This window comes from Cupressus sempervirens, chromosome 3 (assembly GCF_028749045.1).
Source record: "Cupressus sempervirens isolate cs-2001-9-10 chromosome 3, ASM2874904v1, whole genome shotgun sequence".
Taxonomy (NCBI): domain Eukaryota; kingdom Viridiplantae; phylum Streptophyta; class Pinopsida; order Cupressales; family Cupressaceae; genus Cupressus; species Cupressus sempervirens.
Genome location: NC_143120.1, coordinates 456,392,935 through 456,407,175, shown reverse-complemented (window position 1 = coordinate 456,407,175; position 14,241 = coordinate 456,392,935). Strand labels below are relative to the sequence as shown.

General features: G+C 35.3%; 1 protein-coding gene across 1 annotated transcript in view; it reads left to right on the top strand.

Moving 5' to 3' along the window:
* LOC149567057 (putative prolyl 4-hydroxylase 4) overlaps positions 1 to 14,241 on the top strand; it is a 50,862-nt gene that overhangs the window by 24,410 nt on the left and 12,211 nt on the right. Inside the window, exon 4 of the mRNA XM_089820278.1 lies at positions 10,579 to 10,636. Coding sequence (XP_089676404.1) covers positions 10,579 to 10,636 — 58 coding nt within the window. The remainder of the gene's footprint in view (positions 1 to 10,578; positions 10,637 to 14,241) is intronic.

The following is a 14,241-nucleotide window of genomic DNA, read 5'->3' as shown; positions in this document are numbered from 1 at the left end:
ATGTCAATACCATAAAAAAGAGAGTTGGAAATTCTATAGAGAAAGTTCAATTAAAGTAGTCCTAAGAAAAGAAGGTTGAGTACAATATCTCGAGGAAGATATTCTAGTTCAGTTGGTACCAAATGATGATGGCTGATTGAGCTGGGCAGGATGTCTATCCCAAGAAATGCAATAGAATTGGCATGCTGCCTTTATCTTGTTGACTTTTGTAATGCCCAAATTCGCTAAGGGAAAAACAAAACCAACAAAATTTTCTCATTTACAAAAGCAACATGTAATAGTGATGCAATGTGCAGAAGCACACAAGTGTACTTGTGACACATTACTATGCTAATATAGAACATCCATCACAAGAAGAAGATGTGTAGGTAATTGCACAAGGAGAGATACAACATTATCTTAATGAGAAAGGGGTGGCAAGCATCCCAATGCAGCACACTTTTGGGAGTGGATGCACAAACATAAGATGGAGATACCAACTTGGGTGAAACTTGTGAGGAGCGCCTTCATGGCACTTAACTACTAATAAGAGACAACAAGGTAAGAGGGGAAATTGTCAACACCAACACCTCACACTACAAGGCATGGAAGAAAGTTCATAAGAAACAAGGTGTGAAAGAAAATTGACATGCAACAAGGCAATGTACCCCTTTAAGCAAAGTAGATAAAATAAGAGATGATAGAACAAGGCCCCTTTCCATTCTTAAAATAAAGCATGCAATACATTATCTATCATTTCCCCATTAGATTCATCCATTCAATTCATTGCCTTAATACACAAGCATAGGAGAGAGAAATGTAACATGATAAGCATGGGCCTATTTCACTTGTCATTTTCAGAAGTAGTGATAGGAAAGAAGATAGAGAATTTGGAACACCAAAAGAGGGTTCTCATTCCATTTCATCCCCAAGCCACAATCAAAGGAAGAGAAGAATATTGTTACCACACATATTGGATAGTTTGTCTTGTGATTCTCAAGTAAGATAGTCATTTGAAGAGATGTCTATGACCGTCATTTTCTTTATCTGATTATTTAAGTATACACATGATTTTTTTCTTCTATTCCAAAGAAATACATCATATCAAGGAGAGATTAAGTAATCATGATATATAAACTTGTAGATCTCTTATCTGCATGTAAGCAATTGTGCGATTCAGAGAGACGGGAGATAGTAGTTTTTAACACATTGATCACCCTCTTGTGACAGTAGCTTAGGGCAGTTGTCGATTCGTGCACCATTGGTCTGAGCTAACAATCCTACGACAAGATGAAAACTTATAAATTACTACTACGTCAAAGACTATATATTAATTACACCCCCAATTTCCTCCATAGGAAATTGATTGCCCACAATATTATTCTTGCCTCACTTATATTGAATAAACTCTTGTGGATTTAGTGCCACAGTTCCTCATAAATGCTCATGTCAAACTCACAATGCTTAATCATCCAAATGCAACTTTTCCAATGTAAGTTTGTCTCCGATATTCAATGCTCTTTGCTTCACAAAGGTTTATGCTTCTCCCATTATATTGTTGTCTTTGCAGTCCCATGGATTCCGTCTTTGTACATGTGTAAAACAATCCTTCACAACATTTTTCTTTCTTCTTATGGTGTTTGATATTTGACTTAATATGTTCACTATGACTTGAAGTGTTGGACATGGCCACTTGACCAAATTTCAAAACTTTCATGAAACTATGTGGATGGTGGTCTGACCATTCTTCACATTTGCTTATGTATTCTCTCTGAAACTAGTCCTGCCTTTACATTTGGTCATTCCACTACTCCATGAATTTCTTCTACATGATTTAACCACACAATTTAGCAGTTTGTTTACAAATATAATTTACTCTTTTTGGCATTCTTGCTAGCATTGATACTTATCACTTGCCAGTTAGTTTCCAAATATAATTGACCCTTTTCTGGCATTCATGCTAGTATTGATACTTATCACTTGCTTTTCCTTTGATAGATAGTAGACTATGAATTGCCTTCATCTTTGCAACATGAAATTCAGATTATGTGTTTCTTGTATAAATCTATTTGAAGCTTGTGTCTAAGACAATGCTTCTGTTACCTTGTTGGGATCTTAACAACCATACTTAATAGCTTTGACAATTAATTTCATGTTTTGACAACATTCAATATTGAGTGATCTTCCTAAAACATCCAATTTAGGATAATATGCAGATTGAAAGTTAAACAATGCCTCTTTGAAATGCATTATCAATGGTTTATTGTTACGTAATGTCTCCATTTCTTGGTCCAGATTTCTAGAGAAGAAATAGTTTAATAATTCATAGTAATGAGAATCGTGACGATTCATGCGATTTGACGATTCGATTCAAGCTAGGCGATTTTTTGTGAATCGGTGAATTGAATCGACGTGAATCATGATGAATCGGCATGAATCGACGTGAATTACATGAATCAGCATGAATCACGATGAATTGACTGGAAAAATCGGGCAGCCTAATTGAATGAATGAATGAAAGATTTTTAATGACGTCCACGAGGCCATAAGCCTAAGGGATCCACATAAAACTCCTAGTCAGACTAATGTGATTTCTCCTACCTGTCTCTTTTGTTGTGAATCTGCATAAGTAAAATGGTCCCCTTGAGGAGTCTTGGTCCTTCGAAAAGGTCTTTTATGTTGTCCACTTCTAAAGTTTCTTTGTGTTGGCTGTAAATGTCTTCGTATGCTGTACAATCCTTTAGATAGTGCCACTCTGTTTCCATCACACCCTCGTTGCAAAATCTACAAATTCTATCCTCCCACTTTTCCTTAGGGACCTTCCATCTGCGAGTTTCACATCTCAAACGGTGGGAACTAGATCTCAATTGAGCGATTAGGATTTTTGCCTTCCCTTTGATCTTGGCTCTTAAATATTCTTTGTTGTCATGTTCGCATGTGGGATTAAATTCTTTGACATAATAGGCTTTTTTTCTACCTAGCTGGTTTGCCCACATGACAGATCTGATTTTTCTTGCCACCCATTTTTTTAATTTCAGAATTGTTTTCCAGGCATTCTAGGTAGTCAATGTTCCACTTATTGAACCATCTATCATTTTGTTTCTTCTATGTCTTCTTTCGACAAGCTAGTTCTCTGTCAACTACCCTACTAGGCCAGCGATGTGCACCCATTTTACTCATCTTTTATAGATAGCTTAGCAATCTAACAATTGCCGAGGCCTTCATCGAGAACATACCTGCCTCCGCTAAAATAATCTCGTATGGGATTGTGGATTTGATACGCTGCTTCCCCATACCTCGTTGCCATATAAAATAACTGGTATCACCAGCAACCCAAAGAGGGTTTTCTTAGTCTTCCAATCCCATAACTTTGTTGTCTTGCACCTATTTTGAAGAAGATAAGATGCCTTCTGTCCCCCATGTATCCTTTTTGATCTGCATGTTTTCCAATTGAGCTGGTAATAGAAATCTATCCCCAAATATTTGTATTCTTCTACAATTTCTAGCGCTTTGTCATTAAATATGGAAATGCATTGTTGTTTTCTCTTCCTCAAGGAAAAGACCATGATCTTGGTCTTAGAAGTGTTGACCTCCATCCCTACTTCCATGCAAAAGGTTTCTAAGTTCTTCAAATGTTCTCTCAGCCCTTGTGCTGTTTTAGCAATGAGAATGAGGTTATTGGCATACAAAATCAATCTGATCACATATTCAACTTTCAGCCAGCTGAATTCCCTCTCCATTGGCTTTGTTTAGCCATTCCTCTAACTTGTCAATATAAAGGCCAAACAAGGTAGGCAATAACGGGCATCCTTGTTTGACCCCTATGTCACTGCTAAAGCATTTTGACATGCCCACTTTGGTTCTGATTTTCGCTTTAACTTGTTCGTAAAGTTTATAAACAGTAGCTCTATATTTTGTTAGGACCTCTAATTCTTCCATCCTATTCCATAACTTGTCCCTAGAGATGGTGTCGAAAGCTTTCTTAAAGTCAACAAAGCAGCAAAAAGCCTCTTCCCCCTATTTATCCCACGTATTTTCTATGAGGAATCTTAGGGTAATGCAGTGATCAATGGTGGAATGTTTGGATTTGAAACCCGCCTGTCCCATAGCTCTTTCCCCTTCTTTTTCTGCCCATCCGCTAATTCTCTGCTCTACCAAACTCTCGTAGGGTTTACTTATTGGGGGTTTCACCATGATGGTGCGGTAGTTGGAAGGGTTGTTGACATCTCCACTCTTATGGAGAGGAATAACTACATTGGTGGTCCACTTCGTTGGAAAGCAGCCTTGCGTGACCATATTAAAAATGTTCCTGATGTGTGGAGTCAACAAATCTGTCCCCCACTTCAGAAATTCATCCTGCAGCCCATCAATATCCTGAGCTTTTCCACTCGCTAATCTCCTTATCCCTAGAGTAATGTCTTCATCAAGAAATAGTTCATCTGAATTGTTGGTTGTGGGGAGTGAAACTTCGTCCTCCAATCTCTCATAAAGAGTCTTTGCATACTCTAACCATTGAGAATCCATAATTTTATTTTCAACTTGCTTCCTAGCTTGTTGTAACTTCCTCCAAAAATCTTTAGGATTGTGCTTTACTAACATGATTAGCTCCTTCCTCTAGTTAATCACATATTCTTCTTTCTTGGATTTGATCAACTGTTTGTATTCTCTTATGATTGTTTTGTTTTCCTTTCTTCCTATAAATTTCCTTTTTGCGGCCTTGCATTCTTCGTCATACCATGGGTTATCTGGAAAGGTGTTTGAGGTGCTCTTCTTTATCCTTGTTCTCTTGCAACCCTTTAGTGCTTCCTTAATTAGTGGGATTAGAAAACTGCTGCTGATGTGGCTTTTCTTATCACTGTTTTTCTTGATATTCGTGATGTCATGATGCCTTTGGAGCTGTTGTTCAAGAGCAGTGCAAAATATCTTTTTATTATCATTGTTTATAAGAATCTTGCCCTCTTTATGTCCTTTTGTACTTTCATCTAGGACTTGATTACTTTTCCGTCTTTTGACCTTCATATTGTATTTAATACAAAGAGGCATATTGTCTGAATTTAGCTCTATGGGACATTGTTTAATTTTGAAATCAACTACTTTGGTGATGATTGATTGTGAACATATTAGATAGTGTACCACACTTTGTCCGTTATATGTTTTGCACGTAAATTTGTTTGATTTAGGCCACGTTTTCATACCATTACACACAACTAACCCGTGGAGGCTGCATGGCCCTTAAGAGTTCACCCCCAAAGTGAGACACACCACCTTTTTCATCCTGAGAAGTCCGTTTGCTGATATTGTCATCATCTTCTTTTAGCCACAAGGGATTACTGTCCTTTGTTAGATTGTTGCCCAGCTGAATAGCCTGATTACTTGCTGTCCTAGCATTAAAATCTCCTAGAAGGATTGTGTTACCAGTTTGATTAAAGGAAAGCACATCTTTCTTTAAAGCTACAAATTGATCTTCATTCTCTAGATGTCTCTTTTTGTAGAATTTAGAGCTTTTTGGTGTGAAATAGCACGCTGCTATCCATGTGATCTCCTCATCATCCTCAATCTTCAGGCATATAAATTGTTTATTTGGGTCCTCTTTCTCCAATTTTATGATTTTATTCCATGTATCTTTTATCAAGATAGTAATCCCTCCATGCCCTTTACCTGTCTTTGTTTCTTCATTCCACACGGAGATTTTATTGTACCCTTCAAAATTTGGAATCCTACATCCCTCATGTTTGTGTGTTTCTATGAGACAAATAATGTCTTGTACCTTGCCTATGGGCCCCAACCCCGGTCTTCTTCTCCATGGATATCCTTTACAATTCCAACTCACCATGCTTAGATACTCTTGTGGGGCCCTAAGTTCCTATTTCTGATTTGCTGATTGGGCAACTTAATAACATTAAAAAAAATGACTTTTTTAATGATTTGTTTTCACATTTCTCTTTCTTATAACTCTAAAAGGCCTTCTATTTGTTGAGTATGACAAAAAGAGAGGAAAAGCGAGAGATAGACTTGAGCTAGAGAAGATAGATTTGTCTTTTCATTTTGTTTACAGATAGACATATGTGTCATGGATCTTCATTTACATACATTTATGATTTGATGTCATTGGTTTTATGGATCTTCCTCTTAGATACATTTATAATTTGACAACATTTATAATTCTATATATCTATGTCATGACTCATTATGATCCTATGATTTCTTATTTACTTATGCTAAAATCTATATTTTACATATGGATGGATTTATCATTTATGTTCCTTGTTTATGTATGTTAGATTCTATTTGATGATGTTATATGTGTTTAAGTTATATTCAATAAAGGGCGCATGAAATAAGTTTTGAATTGTGAAAATCTCTAAATTTCAAGGGTTTTTTTAAATTTGCCAATTCATAGCTGATTCGATTCTGAGTCATGGCTGATTTGCAGTTCGATTTGGCATTCTCAATTCTGATCCGATTCCGATTCTCGTTACTTAACTTTAATTAATCAAATTAAGTTGTCTATTTATTATCTGGTAAGTTCTATTTAATTATTTATTAATTGTTAGCTGAATTTCTAATTAAATTGATTTAATTGGAGCCAAAACTTAATCTAAAATAAAGTCACTAGATGAGCAAAAAAGAAATTAATGTTTTAAAAAATGATTTCATAATTAAAATCCAGAAGCTTTAATTAATAACATATTAAAAAGTGAATTTAAAATATATTCTTCCCGAAAGTGAGGCTATAAAAGGCATATGGAGTCATTTCGATCATAGTTAAAAAACTTGGACTTGGCAATGACTTGGCTGGCCCAAAATTTTAAAAATCCATGTGCAGAAAAAAACACAGGAAAAAATCAGCAATAAGCCAACAAATTTATCAAGCATATCAATAATTTTGACCATATATAATCCAGATTTAGATTCTATATGACAATAGATCCCAAATTCCCAAGTATTAGTGGGGGTTTCGGAGTGCAGACCCAAGGGATTGAGGCGCAGCAGTGAAAAGCTGTAGAGGGTGTTTAGATGTGAGAAACCCAACATTAGAAAAGAGATTGAAGATCATGATCAATGAAAATCATGTTTTTCTAAATTACAAGCAAGAAACACTATACTACATGAATTTGGAAGTTGCATGGTTAAAGGATATGGCCTGTCACTGAAGAAGGTTGCTTCCTGTCATGTTAAAATGAAATTTAAAAAAAAAATGCTTTGTGAAATTTCGTATGTGCTTTCTACTGGCTGTATTTTACTCGTCTTTTGGCAACTTACTTGTTTTTTTGAAAATAAATCACGACAATTCAATAGAATAATAAAACGCGTTGGTGACTTTTACGCAAGTGACTTGTGACCAAGTGTGGCTCATGAGTACTTGTGAGTCATGCAATTTTTCGGTATTTTTTCAACTGATTTGGATATTTTAGATATTTGATATTCTTCTAAAACCAGAGTTGTGTAGTTTGAATCGGTTGTCTAAGTAGAGTCCTAGGATGAAACCCTATGACAAAGATTAGGTTTGGTGGTGAAAGTTCCTTTCTAGCTGATACAGTGAGATCTATTGAGGGTTTCAGTTTGCACGTAAATATTTGAGGTGGATCCACTCAAGATTCACAGAAGAGCTGATCGATTGAAATTCAATAATTTTTTGGAGGTTTGCAAGCAAAAGGACAATTATTGTTTTCACTAGCTTTTACAAATGAGATGAAGAAATCAAATATATGTTGTGTGTGAAAAGAGAGAAAAAAATCAGAAAATGTATTGCACTGTGGGCAAAGGCAAAAAGATGATAAAATAATATGCATTTGTTATTGCTGAGTTTGACCAAGCTGCTCCATGCCAAGAGTCGTACCATTTCGTGGCTCCTTTGAAGAATCCACGCAACATTATTAAATAACCCAAGTGGGTTGAAGCTCATAGAAGGCTTTTAAAGGCCTTGTGTTTGGTCAAGGCAGCCTGAAAGAAACTCTCCAAAATTTATTGCTGCTGGCCAAAGTGAATCGTTGCACTCTTTTATGCTGACATCTTTTCAGTGAGTGCTGTACTATGCCCAAGGGTGGCTGGACAGCTTTGAAGAGGTGCAAAGAGGTTTTATAGTGGAGTGCCGACTTTTCCAAAGACAAGTTCAGCATTGTTACATAAAAATAATGAGTTGATTGAAGACATTTGCTGTATGTGATTTTCTCAAAACTCAGCAGCAATATTCAGGGATACTAAAGTGATGTTTCTGTTTATTACAATTGTAATAATTAATTTGAAGAGAGGATATTAGCTGTACGTGAAGATGGAAAAATCATGCTATGATATCCCTTCCAAACAAATTGAAGACAACCCTGATCAGTGACATGCCGACATTTTGTTTGCTCACTATAATCTGTGAAAATCAATTTCTGTAACAAATATATGATTCAGATTTTTAGTTTCAACACTTGTGATTGTTAGTATTCATTAATCTGTCATATTGGGTTTAATGCAAAACTGTTTGATAAATTGCGTGTGCACTAAAGTTTTAAGTTTGGTAAGAAATTTCTTGGTAGGGGTTTATTCTCACAAGGGTTTATTAGTTCTGTGGATCCTGCTAGCCTAAGGAGTATCGTGAAATATGAAGATGATCAAGGAACTCATGATAGAAATGTTGCAAGTGCATCTAGAATATCAGAAGAATCTCACAACACTTATATAGCTTCCATAGATGGTGGAACCTCATCTCTGTTGGAAAGAAAGAAGAAGAGGCCGATGATTCTCTTCTTGGGCATAGTGCTTTCATGTCATTCTCAGGAAGTATGCAAGGATAAAGAGGTGATGCTAATAGAGGAAGAATAAAAAATGACAAGTTTTCCTGATACTGCAGGTATTGAACAGTATGTTGATTTGGGTTTTGCTAAGTCAACTATTGAAACATCACATGAAGCTAAGGACATTTCTGACGATTCATTGGGTGAGTATAATAGTGTCCTATCACCAATTCAAAACAATTGCAATGCAAAATCTAGAGAGATAACTGATCTTGGATCTCAAAGTTATACAGTCTTCTGGATTTGATTGTGTAAATAATTTTTGGATTTGATTTGATCTTGGATCTGTTAGGAAAGTGATTAATTACATCACAGGCAAGTATAAAAGATTGAGAGAGGAACCAGAGAATGTGTGATGAATGGGTAAGGAGGGCCAAGAAAGCTATAAGATATCAGCTTCTCAAGCAAAACAACACCTGTAAAAATAATTGAAAAGGTTGCTCACATGGACCTCGAAAGAATGTGTTTTATATGCATCTTTGATTTCTCTTATACAATTTTGACATGTGATTTGCACACATTCTTGGTCCTTGTATCTTGGGACACTGTTCAAGTCATGCGTTCTCTGAGTTTAAACATCTTTCATATTGGGAAGTTACGCATGACTGGTCACCAAGGATTTCTGGAACATCATAGATGTTCATAAGTAGTAACAATTTATTCTTCCTCACCCTGATTCTATTGTTCAACTTTTGTAAAGCACGTAGTTGATTGTAATAGTTTAACATTATATTTAGATAATCCCTCAAATCCTTTGAATGTGAAAGCTGAATTCTTCTGTGGCTTTTAAAATAAGGTCAAGCAATTTCTACTAAACTATTTTAAAAATTTTATGGTTAAGTTCATTAACTTTAAGCATGACTGATTAATTCAATAAGAAATCTACTTGTTAGGAGCTGTCAATAGTTCATGTTCCCAACAAACACTAGCTTTAACTGGATTATCAAGCCTTGGGAAAATTTGTCTTTTAAAAGAGCCTTGTTTAGTTGTCATGTTAATAACTTGAAAAAACCCCTGAATAGATTTATTTGGGAGTTAAGGGTCATTCTTGACTAAACATAATTTGTCAATAGCTGCCATTCTTGTTAGGAGCTGCCAGTAGCTTATGTTCCCAGCAAACACTAGCTTTAACTGGATTATCAAGCCCTGGGAAAATTTCTTTTTCAAAAGAGCCTTGTTTGGTCCTTGTGTTAATGACTTGAAAAAATCCCTGAACAGATTGATTCGGAGTTAACAGTCATTCTTGACTAAACACAATCTGTATGGTTAGGAATGGCGAGTTCAGTAGGCTTTAAAGAATTGACGGCTATCATAATTTTTGTAACCTTGTGAATTCTTTATTATTGATTACTAAGAAAGGTTTTATAATCATGGGAACTCTAGCTAATAGCTGAAGTCTATGTTTTGTTCTTCAGATTTTTTTGCTGAGATTTAGAGTTTGATCACCAGACATTACTTAGTCTTTGTGCTAATACACTTCTCTGTCATGTGTGATAGTCACAAGTTTATGACTTGCTCATACATAATTAAGCCTCGAGAAATCAATTGTAATGAGCTTAATGGAAATGCATATAAGATTCAGCATAAGTAATCAAACATAAGCTACTTGGGATTATGAGCTGTTTTCTTAAGTACTTAGTTTTCTGTATTGGTCTTTGGTTGATTATTTTTGCATGGTGAAAAAAGTAATCCTGCCATGTCAAAGAAAATTAAATATTCATAATTCCAGTCTGATATAGTAGGTAAACAGAATCAACGGGTACTATCTCCTAATCTAAAAATGTATGGAAGCTAATTTTGTTTTTCAACTGTGTAGGATGCAATTATTTCAAGGATTGAGGACAAAATAGCAGCTTGGACATTCCTCCCAAAAGGTACGTTGAATGATAGGCATAGAAATACTTTGTAACTTTTATTGTTTGTGTTATTTCTTTCTAGAGCTAAATGATATGCCCTTGCACAGACTTAATTGTTTTATCTTGTGGCACTTGTATCTGTTAAGGGTTTATGATTTATTCATCTAGATAACTATACAATTTATAGATGTTCTGGATGGATATAAATGGCACTGAGTAATGCTGTGGCAAATTGTTCTACTATGTAATACAGAGAATGCATTCTTTTACTTGCAATAATATGGATCATCCTTAATAGGGATGGCTTACATGTATAAAATGTTTTTAATTTGTTTTTATCACTTTTTACAGATCACTAGAAATTTGGAAGTGGACTCCAAGTTTCATTTCTTCTTTCTTTTTTAAGCACCCTGAACATTAATATTTTTGATAAACATGCAATGAGTGACTGTTTGTATATGCTTTAAGTTTATGCATTGAAGGATCTAAGGGACCTTTAAATGCAAAAGGCTATCTATTTATTTTTGTTCTCACATGGAAAACAACAAGATCAATTCAAGTAATGGTCAAATAGTACCTTGCTGACATATGTTAGGAGTTGAACCAAACAAATTAATATAAAAAATATATACTAAATCAAAGTGCTAGATCTAGGGTCACAGGGGATTCATGCATTTCTCCCATGAGAGGAGTTGTAAAGTTACGTAATATGTATATTTCTCTTTATGGATAGGTGGGTTGCCACTTAATCTTTTCTTCATCCTTTTGTCTATTATATGCTTTTGCAAATCTTACATATTGCACGATCATGCCGAACCAAGAACGGGAATGGGTATGGGTATGTGGGTACGAAATGCTGGTACAACAGAGATTTTTTTTTTGGGGTTGGATATGTTTTTGTTACATTCATAGTGTATGTATGTATGTGTATGTGCATGTGCATGTGTATGTGTATGTGTATATGTATGTGTATGCATATGTATGTATATCTACATATGCAACTTAAAATAGAGTTCAGTTTAGGTGTCATAAACCTCTACATATGCTAAACAATACCATTACAAATTTCAAAATTTGAAACATATCATTCTAATTTAAATTCATATCTCTGTTAGAATGTTTAGAATAATTGAGAGGGGTGGTGGTGAATCAGTTATCCAAGGTCCAGACGTACCAATTGAACAAACAAACACTTAAACAATTTCAGATCTTAAACATTTGTTAGCTCAGCCTTTGTAGTAAACTTTCAACAACATAAATTAGCAGTCCACTGTCCTAAATATAATAGACTTGTAGAATGTAAGCATTAACAATAAATCATCACAAATAACATCCACACAAGCTTGATACTAGGATTTAATGTAGAAACCCAATTTGGAAAAACCACCAATAACATGCCACCAATCTTTCACTCTTTTGAAGTGAGCTTTGTTAGGAGCCAACCCTGTTAAAAGTTACAAAACACATTGTTAAATGTGACCTTGTTAAAGAATTTAATCACCCTGTTAGGAGTGGCCTTGTTAGAGGACTTTACAACATTCCATTAGAATGCCACCTTGATTAGAGGATTTACATATGACTGTTAGGTCAACCTTGATTAAAGGATTTCAAACTGATACAATGGCTAGAAAGTAACAACAGGTTTTGACTTGACAAATACAACTCATTTTGCAAATACAAATCTCAGTTCGCCTCAAAAGCTGATCCACTGATAGGCCTTCATTGTCATCTTAGTCTCTGATTTGCTTAGCAACTCTTCAAGAAATCACACTTCACCTCTTCTCAACTCTTCTCAGCCTTCTGTCTAAGTTCGCTAGTCAATAGCATCAACAACTGCTCCAACCTTCAAAACCCTTCTGAAGGTTAGCCCTTGTACCTCCTTAAATAGGTAATTTTGATCTTTTGCCGCTTAAATACCACTGTAGATCTTAGGGTTAGGTTTGATTCATCGAATCCTTCCAATATTTTGTCTCTTCCTTTCTATTCTAGAAACTTGTCCAAACTTCTCTTTGAATCCTTGCATAGAAACATGCAAACACAGTTTCCCTTGATTTAAATGTTCCAGGTCATCAATTCTTATCTTCAACATGCTTTCTATATTCCAGGAAATCAACTCTGTCGGTTGGAAATTATGATCTCTCATAAATTGTCAAAATGATGTCCCTTGGCCAAGACAGTGTTTTGACACTCGGTGAATACTGGGTTACTCGGTCACTACTAGATTTTCTGTTTGGCACATATACTGATGCTTGGTCAATATTAATGCTCAGTCAACACTATTTCTACTCGGCTTATATTGGCACTCAGTCGAAACTAAAATCACTCGACATATACTTCAAGTTCCTTAATCTTCTGCTTTGTTGCTTGGTCAAGCTTATGCATGTGGTCAATCTTTGATCACTTCTTCAAGGCTTTAGTACAATTGTCTTCTCTACTTGTAACGTGATTTAAACAATCACTTTATCTTGTCGAAGTCCAACTAATCAAGTGCCCATTGTAGTTTCTTCTCATAACTCAACCTTTTCTCTCAGTGCTTTTGTTATGACTAACTTCTCAAATCCTCTTCATCAGTCATATAAATATGACACTTAAATCAAATAGCAAACTGTCTCACCAATAAGGTTTGACATCAATAACAACATTTTTCAACAATCTCCCTCTTTGGCATTGATGACAACACCTGTAGTTACCATGCAATCCAAAACATCTACTGAATCGAGCAAACTCCCTCTATGTATAGTATCAGATCTTTATTAATATCCTTAGTTGCATTTTGATTCTGTCCAGCAATCTCTTTCTTTAGTTTCATTCTAATTCTCATCCATGCAGATCGGATAAGCAACACATATGCTCCCTTTATCATATCAGATCATGAAATCAATCAGATTCTTTTGTATTGCTGGCAACACCTTGCTTCTTATTCAATCTCTTTCTCTTTCTAATCACATGTTCGCCTTCGTTCTTATGGTATCTCCCTCTTTCACTTTCTCTATCTGTCTTATGGTAACTTCTTCACAATATCTCCTTCTTTTGACAACAATGCCAAATATACTTTAACTCACGCATCTTTTCCATGTAGATATCTTCATGTCAGTACTGAATTCTTCATTTGTCATCTGTATATGACTGATACAACACTTTGCCCTTCTTCCTCCACTACTACTTTAAGCAACTCCTAAAGTAGGATTATCTACATCAACTTGTAAGATATTCTCATCAACACATTTGATGTAGAGCATCATCTTAGTTGAAGTGGCCTTGTCTAGGGGAATCACCCTTAGTTTACCTCTTAGATATTCATGAGCATCCTTAGGTAAAGCTTTAGTGAAAATATCAGCTATTTGCTCCTTAGTATTCACATACTCCAATCTTACTTCTTTGTTTTGAACTAGCTCTCTCAAGTAATGATACTTGATAGCAATATGCTTAGTCTACAAAATTCTTTGATATGTTAATAGCACCAGTGTTATCACAATAGATAACAACTGGATTAGTAATCTCTTCCTTTATACCTTTCAACAATTGCTTGATCCATATAATGTTTGAACAATTCACTACTACTGACACATACTCAGCTTTAGCTGTTGATTGAGAAATGCAGTTCTATTTCTTGCTGGTCCACA